The sequence below is a fragment of the Oncorhynchus clarkii genome, chromosome 5, assembly GCF_045791955.1.
Source record: "Oncorhynchus clarkii lewisi isolate Uvic-CL-2024 chromosome 5, UVic_Ocla_1.0, whole genome shotgun sequence".
NCBI classification, from domain to species: Eukaryota; Metazoa; Chordata; class Actinopteri; order Salmoniformes; family Salmonidae; genus Oncorhynchus; species Oncorhynchus clarkii.
Genome location: NC_092151.1, coordinates 74165843 through 74186518, shown reverse-complemented (window position 1 = coordinate 74186518; position 20676 = coordinate 74165843). Strand labels below are relative to the sequence as shown.

Genomic DNA, 20676 nt, shown 5'->3' with positions numbered 1-20676 from the left:
TGTGTTCACTTCTGTGCAGCATGAGTGGTGAGCTAACATGATGCAGCTCAGACTCCCAGTGCAGGCTAAGTGCAGGCTGTAAGGGGGACATCGGCTGCACTGATAGACATACTTGATCCGTGAGACACATTTGACAGAAGTACCGAAAGTAACAAAAATTCTAGTACCAAACCGTTTTTTATGTTTTAGTATCAACACTACTAGACATCTAGCTGGCTGAGTGCTTCTGGAAGACATTTTGCAGTGGTTTACTGTCTGATGGTGTGTGTGTGCCTGCGTGTGTACGTACGTACGTGCGCGAGACGAAACTGCTGCATCCAAACTCGCTGAAAAGGTTTATTATTGTGACAGTCATCGATGGATGGCCCGGTCTCATTGGTGGATCAGATTAAGGGGTATTTGTATGTGTGTGAAAATAGCCTTTGAGATTGAAGATGCCATTATGTTTGTCTGATGGTATTGTTATTGCTATGATGGATTACAGAGCAAACGGCTGGTGGCCGACCTTCAGGAAATAATTACCTGCTTATCTGGCAATATGGAGGCTAAATGTTAAATAGATCACATGCTGAGACACACACAATACAGTCTTTACATGACAAGTCTTTATTGTTATGTAAGGATTCGTTTTCTAAGCCCTGTCTTCTTTACAAGATCTAATTTTCAAAATGGCAGCACAAAAATTGTATGGCCTGTGCCTTTTTTAGCAGGGAGCCATTGTGGTGTTGACTGTCGTAATGAGGTCCGTTTATTTGGTCGTTTCATGTGTTGTTGAACATCCTATCATCATTATTAGATGTAGATTGGAAATTGAAAGTGAATGTGCTGTGGCACCTCTTTACGAGCCTGCCAGACCAGACTAGTTGATGTGATTTACTGTGAGATGGAGCAGGATCATGAGGGATAGACAGGCCTATTTAAAGATTGTCACATTACGCCACATAGATGCATATACTGTATGTGCCAGCCGTTCATTGAGAGGCATTAGATAAACGCTGTAATCTGTAAAGAGGTCACTCACAATGAACACTTACGGTATGCACACACACACATGTCGCACAGACAGCCACGGTACTGTACTGTACTGTATTGTCTGTCTGTCTGTCTGCCTGTCTGCCTGTCTGTCTCTCTGCCTGTCTGTCTATCTATCCCAGCTGTCTGTGTTATCCACTGACCTGGTAACAGGTAGTGGTCAGCAGATTATTCCTCCACAGGGTTAGCAAGGGATGAGATTCCTGGCAGGCCTCATAGCAGACTGTCTGATATCAAAGATACTGGTAATACTCTCCTGGAATGAATACTCTCCTCCAGAGAATGGAGCTATGCTCAAAATCCTGACTGCTGAATTAAATAAAATATGTAATTATGTTACCAGGGAATTTCCCTGCACTGAACAGGCCAGGTAGACCAACATGATCTCATTGTTTCCCTTCGAAATTCGACGTATTAAGGATGATTATTTTTGAAGATTTGATTTTGTGTGGTTACAGGGTTAATTCCACATGGTTACAAGGTTAAAACATAAACAACTCAAATGTTAATAGTTTAGGCACTCATTCTGAGAGGGTTAAGGTTACGGCTATGGTTTGGGGGAGGCTTAAAACAAAGTAATTAAAAACGATGCACTAGGTATCTTCAGTATTCATTGTGAACTGTAGTGTTCTAAGCAGCACGCACAAGCTCCATTCAGTATATCGACGTTCTCAGGACCTTTTCAAACATCCAAAATTGCTGTCTATTTCTAGTGACCAGCCTGGGCAGACACCTCACCCAGACACAGATACACTTTTAATGGACTTTTAAAACCTTGCCAGTATGGATCAGCTGGTGTGGATTGTACTGAATACTTGAATGTGCCTAGAGACTGAGATTTGGGGTTTTCTACGCTGAACGTAAAATGCACATGGTACTTGTGGCCTGTCTGCATCAGGCATCAGTCCAGGACCAACACAAAAGACAGGTGGCCTGTCTGCATCAGGCATCAGTCCAGGACCAACACAAAAGACAGGTGGCCTGTCTGCATCAGGGCATCAGTCCAGGACCAACACAAAAGACAGGTGGCCTGTCTGCATCAGGCATCAGTCCAGGACCAACACAAAAGACAGGTGGCCTGTCTGCATCAGGCATCAGTCCAGGACCAACACAAAAGACAGGTGGCCTGTCTGCATCAGGCATCAGTCCAGAACCAACACAAAAGACAGGTGGCCTGTCTGCATCAGGCATCAGTCCAGGACCAACACAAAAGACAGGTGGCCTGTCTACATCAGGAATCAGTCCAGGACCAACACAAAAGACAGGTGGCCTGTCTGCATCAGGCATCAGGGCATCAGTCCAGGGCCAACACAAGAGACAGGTGGCCTGTCTGCATCAGACATCAGGGCATCAGTCCAAGGCGAACACAAGACACACACAGACACAAACAGACACACACACACACAGACACACACAGACACACACACAGACACACACGCACGCACGAACACAAGAGATAGGTGGCCAGTCTGGCCACACACAGACACACATTCGGACACACACAGACACAAACAGACACACACACACACAGACACACACAGACACACACACAGACACACGCACGCACGCACGCACGCACGCACGCACACACACACACACACACACACACACACACACACACACACACACACACACACACACTCACACACACACACACACACACACACCTAGCTGTGTCTGTCTGGACCAGGTGCAGGTGGCTACAGAGCAGACAGGAGAGGACACACAGACACCACACACACACACCCAGCCTAGTCAGTCACCAACCACAGAGCAGGCTTCCGACCAGAGGAACATTAAAGCGATATAAAGACATGGAGGCAGCAGGTTCACATTGATTCATGCGGCTGCTAGGCCCATATTTGGTTATGGCAGAGTTGTTATTCCCAGTCAAGTTGTGCAAATGTAAATCCCTATGGCAGTGTAGGTATGGTGTGTGATGTTTTTGAAGAGCAGCAGCTTTCCTATGCTTAACCCTGATTTATCAGACACCAGCAGTGATAAGGCTAATCGACTCTACAGATGTAGGGAAGCTAGCCACAGCCTTAAAACCTCTAGCTACCCTGCCAGCTAATGCCTGCAAGTGGCTACCCTAGTAGCTAATACCTTTGAGATCTCAGCCATAGAAAATACCTTTCAGTTAAATAGTTTTGCTAAATGGAAAGACACATTCACACACACACACACACACACTCTCTTTCCCTGGATAAATGAAATTCAAATGAATGTAAAATACTAATGACTCCTCTATCAATCCTAACCAATTAGCACATATTTCTGCTCAATATACAGTGGGGCAAAAAAAGTATTTAGTCAGCCACCAATTGTGCAAGTTCTCCCACTTAAAAAGATGAGAGAGGCCTGTAATTTTCATCATAGGTACACTTCAACTATGACAGACAAATTGAGAAATAAAAATTCAGAAAATCACATTGTAGGATTTTTTATGAATTTATTTGCAAATTATGGTGGAAAATAAGTATTTGGTCACCTACAAACAAGCAAGATTTCTGGCTCTCACTGACCAGAGGAGCCTCTTCTTTAGGAGGCTCCTCTGTCCACCACTCGTTACCTGTATTAATGGCACCTGTTTGAACTTGTTATCAGTATAAAAGACACCTGTCCACAACCTCAAACAGTCAGGAACCGTACATCCGATTGACTTGAAACTCAAAATGTATGTTATCACGTCTGTCTCTAGTACGTTTGAGAGAAGCTAAGCAATATGTTGAAAGATTGAAGAGGAAATGACAACTATCTCAAATAAAATATTGTATCCTCAATTAAAGCCTAATAACTTCACTTCTCTACACTTTATCAACATGAAACTTGCATATGAAGTGTTTTGAATTGTTACATGGGGCTTACATGAGGGAGGATGTTTAACTCTTCCAGCACCCCATTTCATTGCTGCTTGCAGCTATACTTTCATTTATTTTGGGGGAAATGTTTCATTTAATTTTCACTTTATATGCTAACTAATATTAAGAAATCTTTCTTTCCTCAATACAAATTCAATGTCTTAATATATACTTACTAATGTTAATCAATCATTCTTTCCACAGTATGAATTCAAAGTGAAGAACATCAAGAAGAAGAAGGTCAACATCATTGTCTCAGTGGATGGAGTGAAGGTGGCACTCAGAAAAAAGTTAAAAGTGAGTATTTATTTTTCTTTTATAACCTGTTATTATCTCTCAACCAGTTTCTTTCCATTTGAACTGTCCAGAGCTTAGGGGCAGGGCGTAGAGTGGATGTGTTGTGTTGTTTCTAACCAACCCCAGTCAGTCAAACTGCGCACTCAGCCATTGCTGAGAAGTGTCATATCCTGGGGTTGTGAGTGGAGGAGTGAGTGGGATTCATAAACTGTCACCAGCAGTGAGAGGGAGTGATGAGTGAATCTGTGCCTTGCTAAATATTGCTCCAGACAGGGTAGAGTTCAGTGAATCTGTGCCCTGCTAAATAACGCTTCAGGCAGGGTAAAGTGGCAGAGAGGAGTGAATCTGTGCCCTGATAAATAACATTCCAGACAGGGTAGAGTGTAGGATGAGAGCAAATCCATTCTATGCTATGCTAAATATACTCCCTGTTTTGCTCTCCATGTCATTTGTATAAAGCTTTCTTTATGGCAGTTTTACAGTGATTTGGGTTTATAATAAACCTTGACAGTAGTTCAACTGGGTTTACCTTGAGTGACCTCTCACCTGTCTCTCAGTTTAACTACAGTATTAACATCAGTCCCTATTAAAGCTAGAAGTACACTTATAACCTCTGGTATGCAAACAAGCCTAAAGGTATATAAAGGCCACTGGTATTCAGCAGATGTCTTCTTCCTTCCTCAACCCTCCATTGTCTGGAGTCCTGTATGGAGATCTACTTTCTCTCCTCTCTCTATTCATTTTTTTGTAAAGAGAGGACAGTACTAATGCACTAGACATGGCTCAAGGCAGTGACTGAAGGCTGAAGGCTACACTTAAGCTCTATAGGAATCTGTAATGGATTTAGCCTGTATTGGACCCTTTAACATGCCTTAACAACCTTTAACACTGGTGCGGAGGGCGAAGGGAGGCTACAGAGAGAAGGTATGTGGCCTGATATAAATATCCCCTAGCTGCATTAGCTTCCTCCCTCCCTCCCTCCCTCCCTCCCTCCCTCCCTCCCTCCCTCCCTCCCTCCCTCCCTCCCTCCCTCCCTCCCTCCCTCCCTCCCTCCCTCCCTCCCTCCCTCCCTCCCTCCCTCCCTCCCTCCACACTGATTACAGTCAGGCCTTAATTGAGTTGTTCTTAGTGGTCGTTTTCATTTGACCACTCTGAAGGGCAGCGAATGCGTGTGTTTGTGCGCGCATATGTGAGTTCATTCTTGCGTGCATGTCCACTTTTTAACACTCTGAATGCCAATGGATGCTTCCATATCCGCAAGGATCCGTCAGCCTATTATGCAGCTGTCTATATCTGCTGTCCGTTGGTCAATCGCTCATAAAGCCTCATCCACACATCCCAACCAACACAGATCTGTGAATGAACCTTTATTTATGCAGTCAGTAGAGTGGGAGAATGAGACCTAGAATGAGGTATGGAGAAAAAAACAATACATGAACACCAACTGCCAGACAGTCTTATATCAGAGTGATTCCAGTGCAGAAGGGATTTCCCTTTAGAGTCCACACAGACCAAGGCCCTTTAGAGTCCACACAGACCAAGGCCCTTTAGAGTCCACACAGACCAAGGCCCTTTAGAGTGCACACAGACCAAGGCCCTTTAGAGTCCACACAGACCAAGGCCCTTTAGAGTCCACACAGACCAAGGCCCCTTTTTGTGGAACTCTATGGGATCCTATGGATGGAGAGAACAGAGAAAGGAGGAAGAAGGCAGTGGTGTAAAGTACTTAAGTAAAAATACTTTAAAGTACTACTTAAATCGTTTTTTGGGGTATCTGAATGTTTCTTTACTAATTATATTTTGGACAACTTTCACGTGTACTCCTCTACATTCCTAAAGAAAATATGTTCACTTTACTCTGATACATTTTCCCTAACACCAAAAAGTAGTTGTTACATTCTGAATGCTTAGGAAGGACATAATTATGGTCCAATTTATGCACTTATGAATAATAACGTGTTATCATCCCTACTGTCTCTTATCTGGTGGACTCAATAAACACAAATACTACGTTTGTAAATGAATTACGTCTGAGTGTTGGAGTGTGCCTCTGTCTGTCTGTAAAAAATATATATAATGGTGCTCCATATTGACACATCCAGCCCAAAGCGAGAGGTTTACAAAATACTTACTAATTGGAGCATGTTTTTAATTACATTTAAAGATCATTATAGACTTTTACTCAAGTAGTATTTTAATGGATGACTTTTATTTGAGTAATTTTCTATTAAGGTATCTTTACTTTTATTCAAGTATGAAAATGTAGTACTTATTCCACCACTGGAAGAAGGGAATAGAGAGAGGAGAAAATAAGATGGGGAGGAAGACAAAGGGAATAGAGAGAGGAGAAAATAATATGGGGAGGAAGACAAAGGGAATAGAGAGAGGAGAAAATAAGATGGGGAGGAAGACAAAGGGAATAGAGAGAGGAGAAAATAAGATGGGGAGGAAGACAAAGGGAATAGAGAGAGGAGAAAATAATATGGGGAGGAAGACAAAGGGAATAGAGAGAGGAGAAAATAAGATGGGGAGGAAGACAAAGGGAATAGAGAGAGGAGAAAATAATATGGGGAGGAAGACAAAGGGAATAGAGAGAGGAGAAAATAAGATGGGGAGGAAGACAAAGGGAATAGAGAGAGGAGAAAATAATATGGGGAGGAAGACAAAGGGAATAGAGAGAGGAGAAAATAAGATGGGGAGGAAGACAAAGGGAATAGAGAGAGGAGAAAATAAGATGGGGAGGAAGACAAAGGGAATAGAGAGAGGAGAAAATAAGATGGGGAGGAAGACAAAGGGAATAGAGAGAGGAGAAAATAATATGGGGAGGAAGACAAAGGGAATAGAGAGAGGAGAAGGAGGAGAATAGACGTAGTGATCGCAAGACTGTGAATGATAATTTATCTTGATAACCCAAGTAAAAGAAAGAGACACGCGCCTTGTACCCTGGTCAGTCCCCTTCAATAAATAGTAGATGCCTCTGCCAGATCCAGAATCTCTGGTTGAATTGTTCTAAACAGCTGGAGTGAACTGAACACAGCACAGAATGAAAGGTGTTGTGATTTTGAATGGGACTCTATGGCTCTGTCTGCTTTGTCTCTCAGCCTGCTCTCTGGCCAAGACTGAAATGTCAACGCGTCCAGAAACCGCCTCATTTACATCTCACCGAATGGAGAGATGAAAGGAGGTATGAAAAGAGAGATGTTTGAGTGGAAATGGTGAAACGAAAAATCAATAGGAGGAATAATTCCAATCGCTCTCCTGTTGACATTTATATTCTCTCAGTAAACTTGGACAAAGCCCAGTGTAGAAAGAAAGAGAGATAATGAGAATGAATGAGGGATAGGGAACGGGAGAGAGAACGAGAAAAAGAGAGACAAAGAGAGAAGACAGAGAGGGAGACAAAGCTAGGGAAAATTAGAGAAAGAGTGCATGTGAGAAAAAGAGAGAGCAAGTGAAAAAGAGCAGCCAAAGCAAGACTGAGTGAGAAAGATGGGAAGAAAGGGAGCAAAATAAGGTAAGAGAGAATGGGCGAAATAATTGCTTTATTCAGTGTGTGGATTGTGGATCGATTGGCTCTATTGAATCAATATCTCCAGTCCTTGGGCTCAACATCCAGCCCACCCTAGGTCATAGTTCATTACTGTGGCAATCAGAGACACAGTGGTGAATAGCAGTAGCCAGCGGGGTCAGCCTCATTTTAAAGTGTCTGGCGTGAACGTACTACACAGAGGTCCTGACCTCCTCTCACTCCATCTTAGCATCTCTCACACTCTCCTTACACACACAAACCTCTGGCTGACTGTCTGCGGCACACTCCTCACTGAACAATTTATTCTGTCTTTCCACAGAAGAAGGAGTGGACGTGGGATGAGAGTAAGATGATGGTGATGCAGGATCCCATTTACAGGTAACACTTCACCACCATCTTACAGCAGTTGATGTGGCCCATCAGAGAGCAGGACAGGTCAGGGCGGGACCTGAATGGTTTCCATAGTGACACACCAAGTGGATTAGCATCTCATTGGATCCAGATGGGCTGGGTCGGCCCACTCTGACCCTGGGACACACACACACACAAAATGACACACACACCCTGCAGCTCTTCTGGGTGGTTCAGACCAGTCCAAGACATGACCATGGAGGGGGAAGAGAGTTTTCATTTCACAAACGATTGCCCACAGCTAATTCCTTGTGTTATACTAAAAGTTTAAAAGCCTAGCTGTGTTGCACAGTATACAATTATATATATATATATATTGTGTGTGTAGGTGTGTCTATGTGTGTGTTAGGCTGGTTTAGATATGGTTGATGGTAATGAATGGCCCAGTGCCCAGTGACCAGAATGAGCAGTTAAACGCTGCTGGGTTAATTGGCTGACTATGGTGGTTTAGTGATGGAGAGTATGCATCTGTAGACGCTTTATTGATTTTAATGATTCATCACACCCACACACACACACACAGGACTTTGGGGATGGATATTATCCAGTGAATCCGTTATTGATTTTAATGAAATAAAATATTATGTATGATCTAATTAAAAGTTTAATGTTGAGGGAGAGGTTGTTGTCCTGGCACCACACGGCCAGGTCTATGACCTCCTCCCTGTAGGCTGTGTCATCGTTGTTGGTGATCAGGCCTACCACTGTTGTGATGGTGTTGGAGTTGTGCCTGGCCATGCAGTCATGAGTGAACAGGGAGTACAGGAGGGGACTGAGCACACACCCCTGAGGGATCCCCGTGTTTAGGATCAGCGTGGCGGATGTGTTGTTACCTACCCTTACCACCTGGGGGCGGCCCGTCAGGAAGTTCAGGATCCAAATCAAATCAAACTTTATTTGCCACATGCGCCGAATACAACAAGTGTACTTTACCGTGAAATGCTTACTTACAAGCCCTTAGCCAACAGTGCAGTTCAAGAAGAAGAAAGTATTTGCCAAGTAGGCTCAAATAAAAAGTAATAATAAAAAGTAACACAATAAGAATAACAATAGCGAAGCTATATACAGGGGGCACCGGTAACCGAGTCAGTGTGCAAGGGTACAGGCTTGTCCAGTTGCAGAGGTTAGTTCCAGGGTCCTTAGCTTAGTGATGAGCTTTGAGGGCACTATGGTGTTGAACGCTGAACTGTAGTCAATGTGTATGAGCAACAGATGCATATCTGTATTCCCAGTCATGTGAAATCCATAGATTATGACCTAATTAATTTCTTTATATTTCTTTATATGAACTGTAACTCAGTGAAATCTTTGAATTGTTGCATGTTGCAATTATATTTTTGTTCAGTATTGTTGGAGGGCATGGAGGTACGATATGGCGGGCCAGGGCCCCTAAGGCCTGCCCATAATGCCAGCCCTGCCCCTTTAACTCAAAGAAGAGAATTTCTCGCAACCTTGTAGGAAGTTCCTCCGTACGCTGCGGCAGCCAGCAGCATCTTGGCAGCAGGGTGTGGGTGTGTGTTTCTTTCAGCTGGGATAATAAGAAGCTGTGGTATTAGTCCAAATCACAAGATTACCTCTGAGGAAATGGACCAGGCCGTTGCTGGCTGGAGATTGATGTGTGTGTGTGCACACACATGTGTATGTGACAGAAGTGCAGAGAGGGGGCTCAAAATTTGAGGCAGCAGGTTCAGGCCCCTGAACACACATACACACACGCACGTGCTCACACACACACTGTAGTGGAGGGATTTGGAGCCTCAGACAGATTTTATGAGAAATTAGATAAATACAGTGCAGTGTCTGAAGCATTAATCACTTATATACACACACACACACACACGCACGCGCACGCACGCACGCACACACTGTAAAACCAATGGAGGGTGAATGACAAAGCTAGCAAGGAACATTTGTATTCCAGTACTGTAAATCAGTAGAGTAATGCTGGTGTCTCTTCCGTGAGACTGTGTTATGACAGTCTGTCTGTTATCCTCTCCTATCTAGTTAGAACCCCGTGATTCAGCCCTGCCTTCACACACACAAACACATATACACTGAGTATTCATTAATGAGTATTTAACATTAAGAACACCTACTATTGAGTTGCACTCCCCCCTTTTGCCCTCAAAACAGCCTAAATTGATCGGGGCATGGACTCTATAAGGTGTCGAAAGCGTTCCACAGGGATGCTGGCCCATGTTGACTCCATTGCTTCCCACAGTTGTGTTATAGTTGGCTGGCTGTTGAGTATGAAAAGCCCAGCAGCGATGCAGTTCTTGACACAAACCGGTGCGGATGGCACCTACTACCATACCCTGTTCAAAGGCACTTACATTTTCTGTCTTGCCTATTCACCCTCTGAATGGCACACATACACATTCCATGTCTCAATTGTCTCAAGGCTTAAAATTATTTTTTCACCTGTCTCCTCCCCTTCATCTACACTGATTGAAGTGGATTTAACAAGTGACATCAATAAGGGATCATAGCTTCCACCTGGATTCATCTGGTCAGTCTAAGTCATGGAAAGAGCAGGTGTTCTTAATGTTTGTATACTCAGTGTATATACACACATACTGTATATACACCTGCTGTCAACAGAGGGGGCTCCCTGGCCTCATCAGAGATGTATTTAGTAGCAGCTAGCGCAGCCTGCCTCAGGGCTACAGAGGAGAGCACAGTGGGATTTGTTATTCTGTCAGGAAGATTGAAGCTGCAAGCTCTTTTTAGAACATGGAACTTGTTTGTTCTCCTGTTGTTAGGAAGGGTGTCTCAAATCCCTTGTCAAAGTTTGGTGTATGCGTTTGTATGTGGGATAGGATCTGGCCCAGTGTGTGTTTCCTCGTGTACCTCTCCCTATGGGGATACCTGCCAATACTTCCTCAGCAATTACGCTGATGAGAGGCGGGTCACTCACACACACACACAGCAAGCATGCAAAATCAAGATGGTGATTAGTAGTATGTGACCTGTTTCAGGAAGCTAGGTGTATGTCGCACGTCACTACTTCACAGAAGAGGCATTTGTGACCGACCGGCTCGTTGTAGCAAAATTTGAAATTGTGTTTTTCACATTAGATAAAAGTAGAGGCTCAGGGCTAGAAAATTGTAAATTATGCACTACAGTTGAGGAACAATGGGGAAGTAATTCTGCTTTGAAAGTTGATAAACTTGTAACCTTACTTTTGAGAAAATGGCCTTTGAATATTTTGAGAGCTCTTCTTTGTCTACACCCATTCAGCATCATTCACACCCTCTTAAGCTATAGCCCCGCCCATAAACTCAGAATAGTGTCAGATTGTCTGTTCGTATGTTTAGAGCGTTTCGCTCTTGGAGCGTTCAGAGCACACACTGGATGCTCTGGCCGAGGAGTAGGGTAGATCCGATTGTTCTGTCCTAACAACAGCAGTCAAGCACCCAAGCTAACTGGCCAACGTTGGCTAGCTTGCTATTTACTTCCAGACACAAATGAGAGAACAGGTCACTCTGACCATTTTACTCGCCCTAGCAGAGCTGGTTGGGCTGTTTTTATGTTATCCAGATCGTTGGTTACTGCAACTGTGCTGCTGCCAACAATTTAATTACACTTTTTGCCAACGTTTACTGATATTGGCCATATTCAACGGGTGTTGAGAGTTCGGAATTATGAACGCTCAGTTATTCTGCACTCTGGCACACTCAGATGAGAGTGCTCTGAAATCGGAGTAGATAGCCAGAGGGAATTTACCAGCTACGTATATCAATAGTTGTCACATTGACATCACAAACATTCTATTGAAATGGTTGCTTGCATAGTGGAGTCTTTTGTTAAGACAAAAGCTAAACAGTACAGTGCCCTCCACAAATATTGGCACCCTTGGTAAATATGAGCAAAACGTGCTGTGTTAATAAATCTAACCTTTATTAAAGTAAAATAATTGAAAGGAGAAAACAAATTATTTTCTCAGCTGTATGTGTGCCACAATTATTGGCACCCCTTCAGTCAATACTTAGTGCAACCTCCCTTTGCTAAGATAACAGCTCTGAGTCTTCTCTTATAATGTGTAATGAGGTTGGAGAACACATGACTGGACTCTCCTCTTCAGCTCATTCCAATGGTTTTCTATGGGGTTTAGGTCAGGGGACTTGGATGGCCATGGCAAAACCTTGATTCTGTGGTCAGTGAACCATTTTTGTGTTGATTTTGAGATGTACTTTGGATAATTGTCCTGCTGGAAGAACCAACCACGGCCCAGTTTAAGCTTCCTAGCAGAGGCAGTCAGATTTTATTTGATATAGTGTGTATTTACCAGAGACGGTAATGTGAAGAACAACATGACCTGCACCAAAATCAGATTAGGACAGAAAGTAAAGCGGTACGGTCCATTACGGCGTCCCGGCAAAATAGAATGTGGGGCTACGCCGTACCAGTAAAACGTGAGCCTTTAATACAAACAACAATTAATACAACATGGCCCAAAAAACTTTAGGCTACAACTATATTATTTAACATTAATGCATGTTATCCGCATTAAAAAAAATGAGAATTCACTAGAAACCAGGTGCTATACGCTCCGAATTACGTTGTTGTTTGAGGAGAACACATTTTGTCAAGACGGGGAGTGGCCGAGACTCTTGCGGACAAGGCGGAAATTAGTGGCTGAGACCGAGGCGCGTGTGGACAACAAGTGGATTTATCAATTCAGGCTACAAGTGTAGGTCTAATGACAATCGCAGAATGTCATTACAACACACGTAGGTGTTTGTAGCATATGTCTCTTTCCATTCATCAAATTACAGGTGTGAAGTGCACTGTTGGGGTTTAGTGCTAAAATGATTTTGTGAGGGGACGAATGTGCGCAGGTAGCCGTGCGCTGGTAGCCTACACGAGTGTCTTGGTGAAGTGATTGTTTGACAGTCAGTTGAAAACATCATGACTGGTTGTGTTTATGCCATATTAAAAGGCATAGCCGGCGTGTCCATAAGGCTAGGGGAAGCTAAGCTTTCCCTACAGTAAATTGAATTAGATTGCAAACATTATATAGCCTAATTAGCTTACTCCTGTCTATAAGGAAATGAATATAATCAATTATGACAGCGCGCGTTGCAAATACCAAATAGATGATTGTTGCAACTGTCAGTGAAAAGTAAAATATGTAAAAATACAATTGCGGAAAAACTGTTCGGAAATCAAATGGCTATTGCTGTAAAGAGATGACAATGAAAATACTTAAATCTGTCTTAACGTAGTTGAGCGAACAGTAGTCTATATTGTTGGCACCAGAGGAAAACATTGGCCATATCCCTGGTGAGTGTGTATTTGCAACGCGCGCTGTCTTTGTCATTGGGTCACTTTTGTTTGTTTTTGGACAATCATTTTCTCCTCCAGGTTAGATGGACGTCATATTGTATGTGTCTCCCCTTTTCGTTGACCAATTATATGGATCAGACAACATTGTTTTTATTGATCTGTTTGTCAGTGTCAGCAGAGTAGGCTTCCTTGTGATTTTGTAGTGTAAAAAAAATTGTGTCCGTGTAGGATGTAGACCAAGGACTAGATAAAGTGTATTTTTGCTCCTAATTTTAGTCTTGAAATCTTTGGCTGTTTACTACACTACCTTACTCACTCTGTTTAGGACATGGCTTCACATGTGAATCCTTAAAGAGATGGGTGGGGCTAAGGCTGAAGAGGGTGTGAACGATGCTGAATGGGTGTAGACCAGGGTTTCCCAACTGGCCGCCTGTGGGCCAAATTGGTGGGTTTTGGTGGTTTATTGGTGGAATTTTCATTGTTGGACATACGACTATAAAAACTCCAGGACATCAGCTCCAAGTGACATTAATTTAAGAAATCTGTTCCCAAGTATTCTCAGACATAATAGAGACACATGATCATATACAAATGTAAGCAAACTTTGAAATTATTGTTTTAGTTGAACATATCTGTTTGGGCTTCTTGCGGTCAATTTGCGGTCTACAAGTTATTTGTAATTATGTTCTGGCCCACCGACCATCCCCTCAAGAAACAATCATCCCGTGGCTGAATCTGATCCCTGGTGTAGACAAAATATTTAATGGACATTTTCTCAAAAGTTGGGTTACAAGTTTATCAACTTTCAAAGCAGAATTACTTTCCCATTGTTCCTCAACTGCAGCGTATTATATACAATTTTCTAGCTCCAGGTGGTGGGTCACATATAAAAAAGTATGTGGAAACCTGCTTGTCAAACACCTATTTCCAAAATCATGGGCATTAATATGGAGTTGTTCCCCCCTTTTATTCTATAACAGCCTCCACTCTTCTGGGAAGGCTTTCCACTAGATGTTGGGACATTGCTGCAGGGACTTGCTTCTATTCAGCCACAATAGCATTAGTGAGGTTGGGCACTGATGTTGGGCGATTAGGCCTGGCTCAGAGTCAACGTTCCAATTCATCCCAAAGGTGTTCAGTGGGGTTGAGGTCAGGGCTCTGCGCAGGCCAGTCAAGTTCTTCCACAACGATCTTGACAAACCATTTCTGTATGAATCTTGCTTTGTGCACAAGTGCATTGTCGTGCTGAAACAGGAAAGGGCCTTTCCCAAACTGTTGCCACAAAGTTGGAAGAACAGAATTGTCTAGAATGCTGTAGCGTTAAGATTGCCCTTCACTGGAACTAAAGAGCCCAAACCATGTGTGACTTTCTGTGAGCTTGTGTGGCCTATCACTTTGCGTGTTTTCACTTCACAATAACAGCACTTACAGTTGACCGGGGCAGTTCTGGCAGGGCAGAAATTTTATGAACTGACTAGTTGGAAACTTGGCATCCTATGACGGTGCCACATTGAATGTCACCGAACTCTTCAGTAAGACCATTCTATTGCCAATGTTTGTCTATGGAAATTGCATGGCTGTGTGCTAGATTTGATATAACTGTCAACAACGGGTGTGCCTGAAATAGCCGAATCCACTAATTTGAAGGGGTGTTCACATACTTTTGTACATATAGTGTATCAAACTCAGCTCTACTGACCAGCTACTCTGCTGTACTCACTCACACGTGGGCAAGGATAGACTCATGTACACACAGAGAAACACACGCAATTTGTACACACAGTCGACAGGGGCAGGATATATACTTCTAGAACAGATGTGAGTGTTCTGGAAGTCTCTATGCCTTCCAGGAAATAGCCATCATCATCTGTCACTCCTCTGACATAGAGGTTTCTATTTGATCCTGAGCTCCTGGACTTCATTCTCTTCAAAACATTTAAAAGCGTCTGCCAAATATAGACGGCTGGTCTTCATAGCTCTCATTCATTCTCTCTCTCTCTCTCTCTCTCTCTTGCTCTCTCAACAAATAGCAGAAAAAGCATCAGCCCCTTCATAGCCTTTTGACTGACCGACCGTGTGTGTGTGTCCATTAGGATCTGGTCCACTGTGTGAAAGCGTCCTCATGTACCTCTCCCAATGGGTATATCTGGCAATACGTCCTCAGCAATTACACTGATGAGTGTGTACACACACGCATATGGTTTTGTTATTGTAGAAGTGGCGTGAACACACCCTGATAACGGTGGGAAGGGCAGTGTAGATGGAAAATCTCATTAAAGCTTTGATTATTCTCACACTGACCTAGTCTGCTGAAAAAACAGTGTGTGAAGAGTAACTTGGTATGCTGTTTACAGTAGTAAGCATGTTTGCAAACAAGTGAACATTCCACATGTTCATTCATATTCATACATTATTAGGTCAGAGTAAATCAATAAAGGTAAATAAACTGAAACCTTTCACAAAGAACTTTGCTGAAATGAGATGTGTGTGTATAAATACTCGTAAATAGTGTGCGTACAGCATGCTCCAGTGCTATTAATTCCACCGTGATTATTTAATCAAGATAATCTCACCGTTTAATCTTGTTAACAGTATATAAACAAACTCTGTCTGCTACATTTATATACACTCTCTCTCTTATCCCAGCTCAGAGCCTTACAGTACAGTATCAGGGTAAAATGTCCAGACTTTCACCCCCAGGGACCACAAATGGTGTCAGAGGGTGTTAACCTCTCTAGGGGGTGTGGTCCCACCTGGCCAACATCCAGTGAAATTGCAGAGCGCCAAATTCAAAAACAGAAATAATAATGCATAATAATAATACATAATACAAATACAAATTTGTAATACAAATTCAAAAAACATACAAGTGTTGCACATCAGTTTAAAGATTAACTTCTTGTTAATCTAACCGTTGTGTCAGATTTCAAAAAGGCTTACCATTAGATTATCTGAGCACAGAGACCAGCACACAAAACATTACAAACAGTTACCAGCCAAGCAGAGGTGTAACAAAAGTCAGAAATAGCGATAAAATGAATCACTTACCTTTGATGATCTTCATATGGTTGCACTCACAAGACTCCCAGTTACCCAATAAATGTTTGTTTTGCTCGATAAAGTCCCTCTTTATATCCAAAAACCTCCATTTTGTTGGTGCGTTTTGTTCAGTAATCCAATGACTCCAAGGCGGTCAAAACAGGCAGACAATAATGAACAACATTTCAACAGGACAATAGCTTTGTCAATATAAAAGAAAAACAAGAAAGGCGTGCTCTCTGTCGTGCGCAGTAAACAGCTCTGGGACACTGCAGGGTCCACTCATTCAGAGTGGTCTTACTCTCTCATTTTTCAGAATACAAGCCTGAAACTATTTCTAAAGACTGTTGACATCTAGTGGAAGCCATAGGAAGTACAATCTGAGTCCTAAGTCATTGGATACTGTAAAGGCAGTCAATGTAAATTACAAACATAAAAAAAATCCCACTTCCTGGATGGATTTTTCTCAGGTTTTCGCCTGCCATATCAGTTCTGTTATACCCACATACATTATTTTTGACAGTTTTGGAAACTTTAGAGTGTTTTCTATCCAAATCCAAATTATATGCATATCCTAGCTTCTGGGCCTGAGTAACAGGCAGTTTACTTTGGGCACGCTTTTCATCCGGAGGTGAAAATAGTGCCCCCTACCCTAGTGAGGTTAACAGAGGACTCTAGTAACATCGTCAATCAGGTGTAGCTATTGGCAGACACGGGCCAGTCATATCATCCAATCATACAGCATATTGATCCTCGGTTAGTTTAAAAAAGTATTGTTGTTTAGAGGAGAGTACCATGTGTTTCATAAACTGTTGCTCTCTTTCTGCACTAGAGTATAATTTGGAGCAGTAAAAGAGAGCTGTGAAATATGGCTGTGATTATATCTAAAAATCACTATAACTGATAAACTGTAAAAGGGCCACTAGTCCATAAACATAACAGCCCGTTTTCACTTACCTAACATAGTTTATGGTATCTCTGTTATACCGAATGGAATAGCCAGTTAGTTGTTTAGTGTAGTTGGATTCCCTCTCTCCCTCCCCCCTCTGCATCAGCAGAGCTCCATGGATGACCTTGGGGTTGCTCTCAAAGCACTGACTACTCTACAGCCAGCCAGTCTCATCTACAGAAGCTGTCTGGGGGTTTGGGACTAGAGGATGTCATGTCTGACACACGGGCCCTTTACTTTTTATCTGACTCTTTTACGAGAGAGAGAGAGAGAGAGAGAGAGAGAGAGAGAGAGAGAGAGAGAGAGAGAGAGAGAGAGAGAGAGAGAGAGAGAGAGAGAGAGAGAGAGAGAGAGAGAGAGAGAGAGAGAGAGAGAGAGAGAGAGAGAGAGAGAGAGAGAGAGAGAGAGAGAGAGAGAGAGAGAGAGAGAGAGAGAGAGAGAGAGAGAGGAAATGTGGTTGAGCAGCAGGGGAAAATGGAGCTCCACACATTCACCAACAGAAACACACACAATTTACTGTAAGTCGTGGTGCTTTGGATCTCTAGAGACCATGTGACCTTCATCTGATATCAGTAGATGTAAGGAGAGATAAAGGAAGAGCTATGTAATAGGATATGATAAGACTGGCCACCTCTGGTCTATACATTGTTATGTGTATTACAGAGGATATGAGCGGAGTGGAGCTGGTTTTGAGCGAGGAGCAGAGCGTGCATCAATTGTCTGGAGTGTGGAGCAGATTCAAAGAATTTAGGAGAGTTAGCCTTCTCCCCTGCTCCAACTTCGCTCTGGTACCGCTCAGCCACGAGCTCTGGCCATGCTCTGCCCAGCATTTTTTTATTTGTTGTATTCTTTACTGTTCTCTTAATTAGGCCTATTCTGTTGTATGTATTTAGGCAACACCACCACTAATGGTCCCGTGAGGCTCAGTTGGTAGAGTATGGCACTTGCAACGCCAGGGTTGTGGGTTCCCACAGGGGACCAGTATGGCGAAAGAAAAGTATGAAATGTATGCGCTCACTACAGTAAGAGTGTTTGCTGTATGACATACTGTACATGTGATGTTGATATGAGTTGACCAAGAAATAGGTAAAACAGCCTGTGTAGTTGACGGAAGACAATGAATGCAGCATCACCGGAGACATTTTGGTTTCTAAATAGGCTATTGATTAAAAAAAGAGGAGTCTAAGTTTGTAATGATGCTGAAGTTGTCAATCAACTGTAAAATCTGAGCGTAGCAGAACCAGTTACAACTGAAGTATCTGACCATTAAAAGATGAGAGAATTAGCTTATTTTTTCCACAGTGGCCACAAAGCCTATTACCTAGTGCATTCGAAAAGTATTCAGACCCCTCGACTTTTTCCACATTTTACATTACAGCCTTATTCTAAAATGGATTAAATACTTTTCCCCCACTCATCAATGTACACACAATACCACATAATGACAAAGCAAAACCAGGTTTTTTGAAATTCTTACTAATGTATTAAAAATTAAAAACAGAAATACATAAGTACCCTTTGCTATGGGATGCGAAATTGAATTCAGGTGCATGCTGTTTCCGTTGATCATCCTTGAGTCCACCTGTGGTAATTTAAATTGATTGGACATAATTTGTAAAGGCACACACCTGTCTATTTAAGGTCCCACAGTTGACAGTGCATGTCAGAGCAAAAACCAAGCCATAAGGACGAAGGAATTGTCCCTAGAGCTCCAAGACAGGATTGTGTTTAGGCACAGATCTGGGGAAGAGTAACAAAAAATGTCTGCAGCGTTGAAGGTCCCCAAGAACACAGTGGCCTCCATCATTCTTAATTGGAAGAAATTTGGAACCACCAAGACTCTTCATAGAGCTGGCCGCCCGGCCAAACTGAGCACTCAGGGGAGAACGGCCTTGGTCAGGGAGGTGACCAAGAACCCGATGGTCACTCTGAATGAGCTCCAGAGTTTCTTTGTGGAGATGGGAGAACCTTCCAGAAAGAAAACTATCTTTGCAGCACTCCACCAATCAGGCCTTTATGGTAGAGTGGCCAGACGGAAGCCACTCCTCAGTAAATGGCACATGACAGCCTGATTGGAGTTTGCCAAAAGGCAGCTAAATACTCTCAGACCATGAGAAACAAGATTCTCTTGTCTGATGAAACCAAGATTGAACTCTTTGTTCTGAATACCAAGCATCACGTCCGGAGGAAACCTGGCACCATCCCTACTGTGAGGCGTTGTGACAGCATCATGCTGCAGGTATGTTTTTCAGTGGCAGGGACTGGGAGACTAAAAGATGAAAGATGAACAGAGCAAAATAGAGCGAGATCCTTGAGGAACATCTACTCCAGAGTGCTCAGGACCTCAGACTGGGGCCAAGGTTCACATTTCAACAGGAGAACAACACTAAGCACACAGCCAAGACAACACAGGAGTGGCTTTGGGACAGGTCTGAATTTCCTTGAGTGGCCGAGCCAGAGCCTGGACTTGAACTCGAGGTCAACCGATTATGATTTTTCAACGCCGATACCGATTATTGGAGGACCAAAAAAGCAGATACCGATTAATCTGACATTTTTTTACTTTTTTTTATTTGTAATAATGACAATTACAACAATACTGAATTAACACTTATTTTAACTTAATATAATACATCAATACAATAAATTTAGCCTCAAATAAATAATGAAACATGTTCAATTTGGTTGAATTAATGCAAAAACAAAGTGTTGGAGAAGAAAGTAAAAGTGCAATATGTAAGAAAGCTAACGTTTAAGTTCCTTGCTCAGAACATGAGAACATATGAAAGCTGGTGGTTCCTTTTAACATGAGTCTTCAATATTCCCAGGTAAGAAGTTTTAGGTTGTAGTTATTATATAACTATTTCCCTCTATACCATTTGTATTTCATATACCTTTGACCATTGGATGTTCTTATAGGCACTTTAGTATTGCCAGTGTAACAGTGTAACTTCCGTCCCTCTCCTCCCTGGGCTCGAACCAGGAACACAACGACAACAGCCACCCTCGAAACAGCGTTACCCATGCAGAGCAAGGGAAACAACCACCCCAAGGCTCAAGGCTCATTGCGTTTTTTTTATTATATGTATATGTTTACCTTTATTTAACTAGGCAAGTCAGTTAAGTACAAATTCTTATTTTCAATGACGGACTAGGAACAGTGGGTTAACTGCCTGTTCAGGGGCAGAACGACAGATTTGTACCTTGTCAGCTTAGGGATTTGAACTTGAAACCTTCCGGTTACTAGTCCAACACTGGGGCGGCAGGGT

The 20676-nt window shown here is 42.7% G+C and overlaps 1 protein-coding gene across 1 annotated transcript in view; it reads left to right on the top strand.

Annotated features, from left to right (window-relative positions):
* Positions 1-20676, top strand: part of LOC139409382 (carboxyl-terminal PDZ ligand of neuronal nitric oxide synthase protein-like) — a 170725-nt gene that overhangs the window by 66219 nt on the left and 83830 nt on the right. Inside the window, exons 3-4 of the mRNA XM_071154462.1 lie at positions 4098-4190; positions 8039-8097. Coding sequence (XP_071010563.1) covers positions 4098-4190; positions 8039-8097 — 152 coding nt within the window. The remainder of the gene's footprint in view (positions 1-4097; positions 4191-8038; positions 8098-20676) is intronic.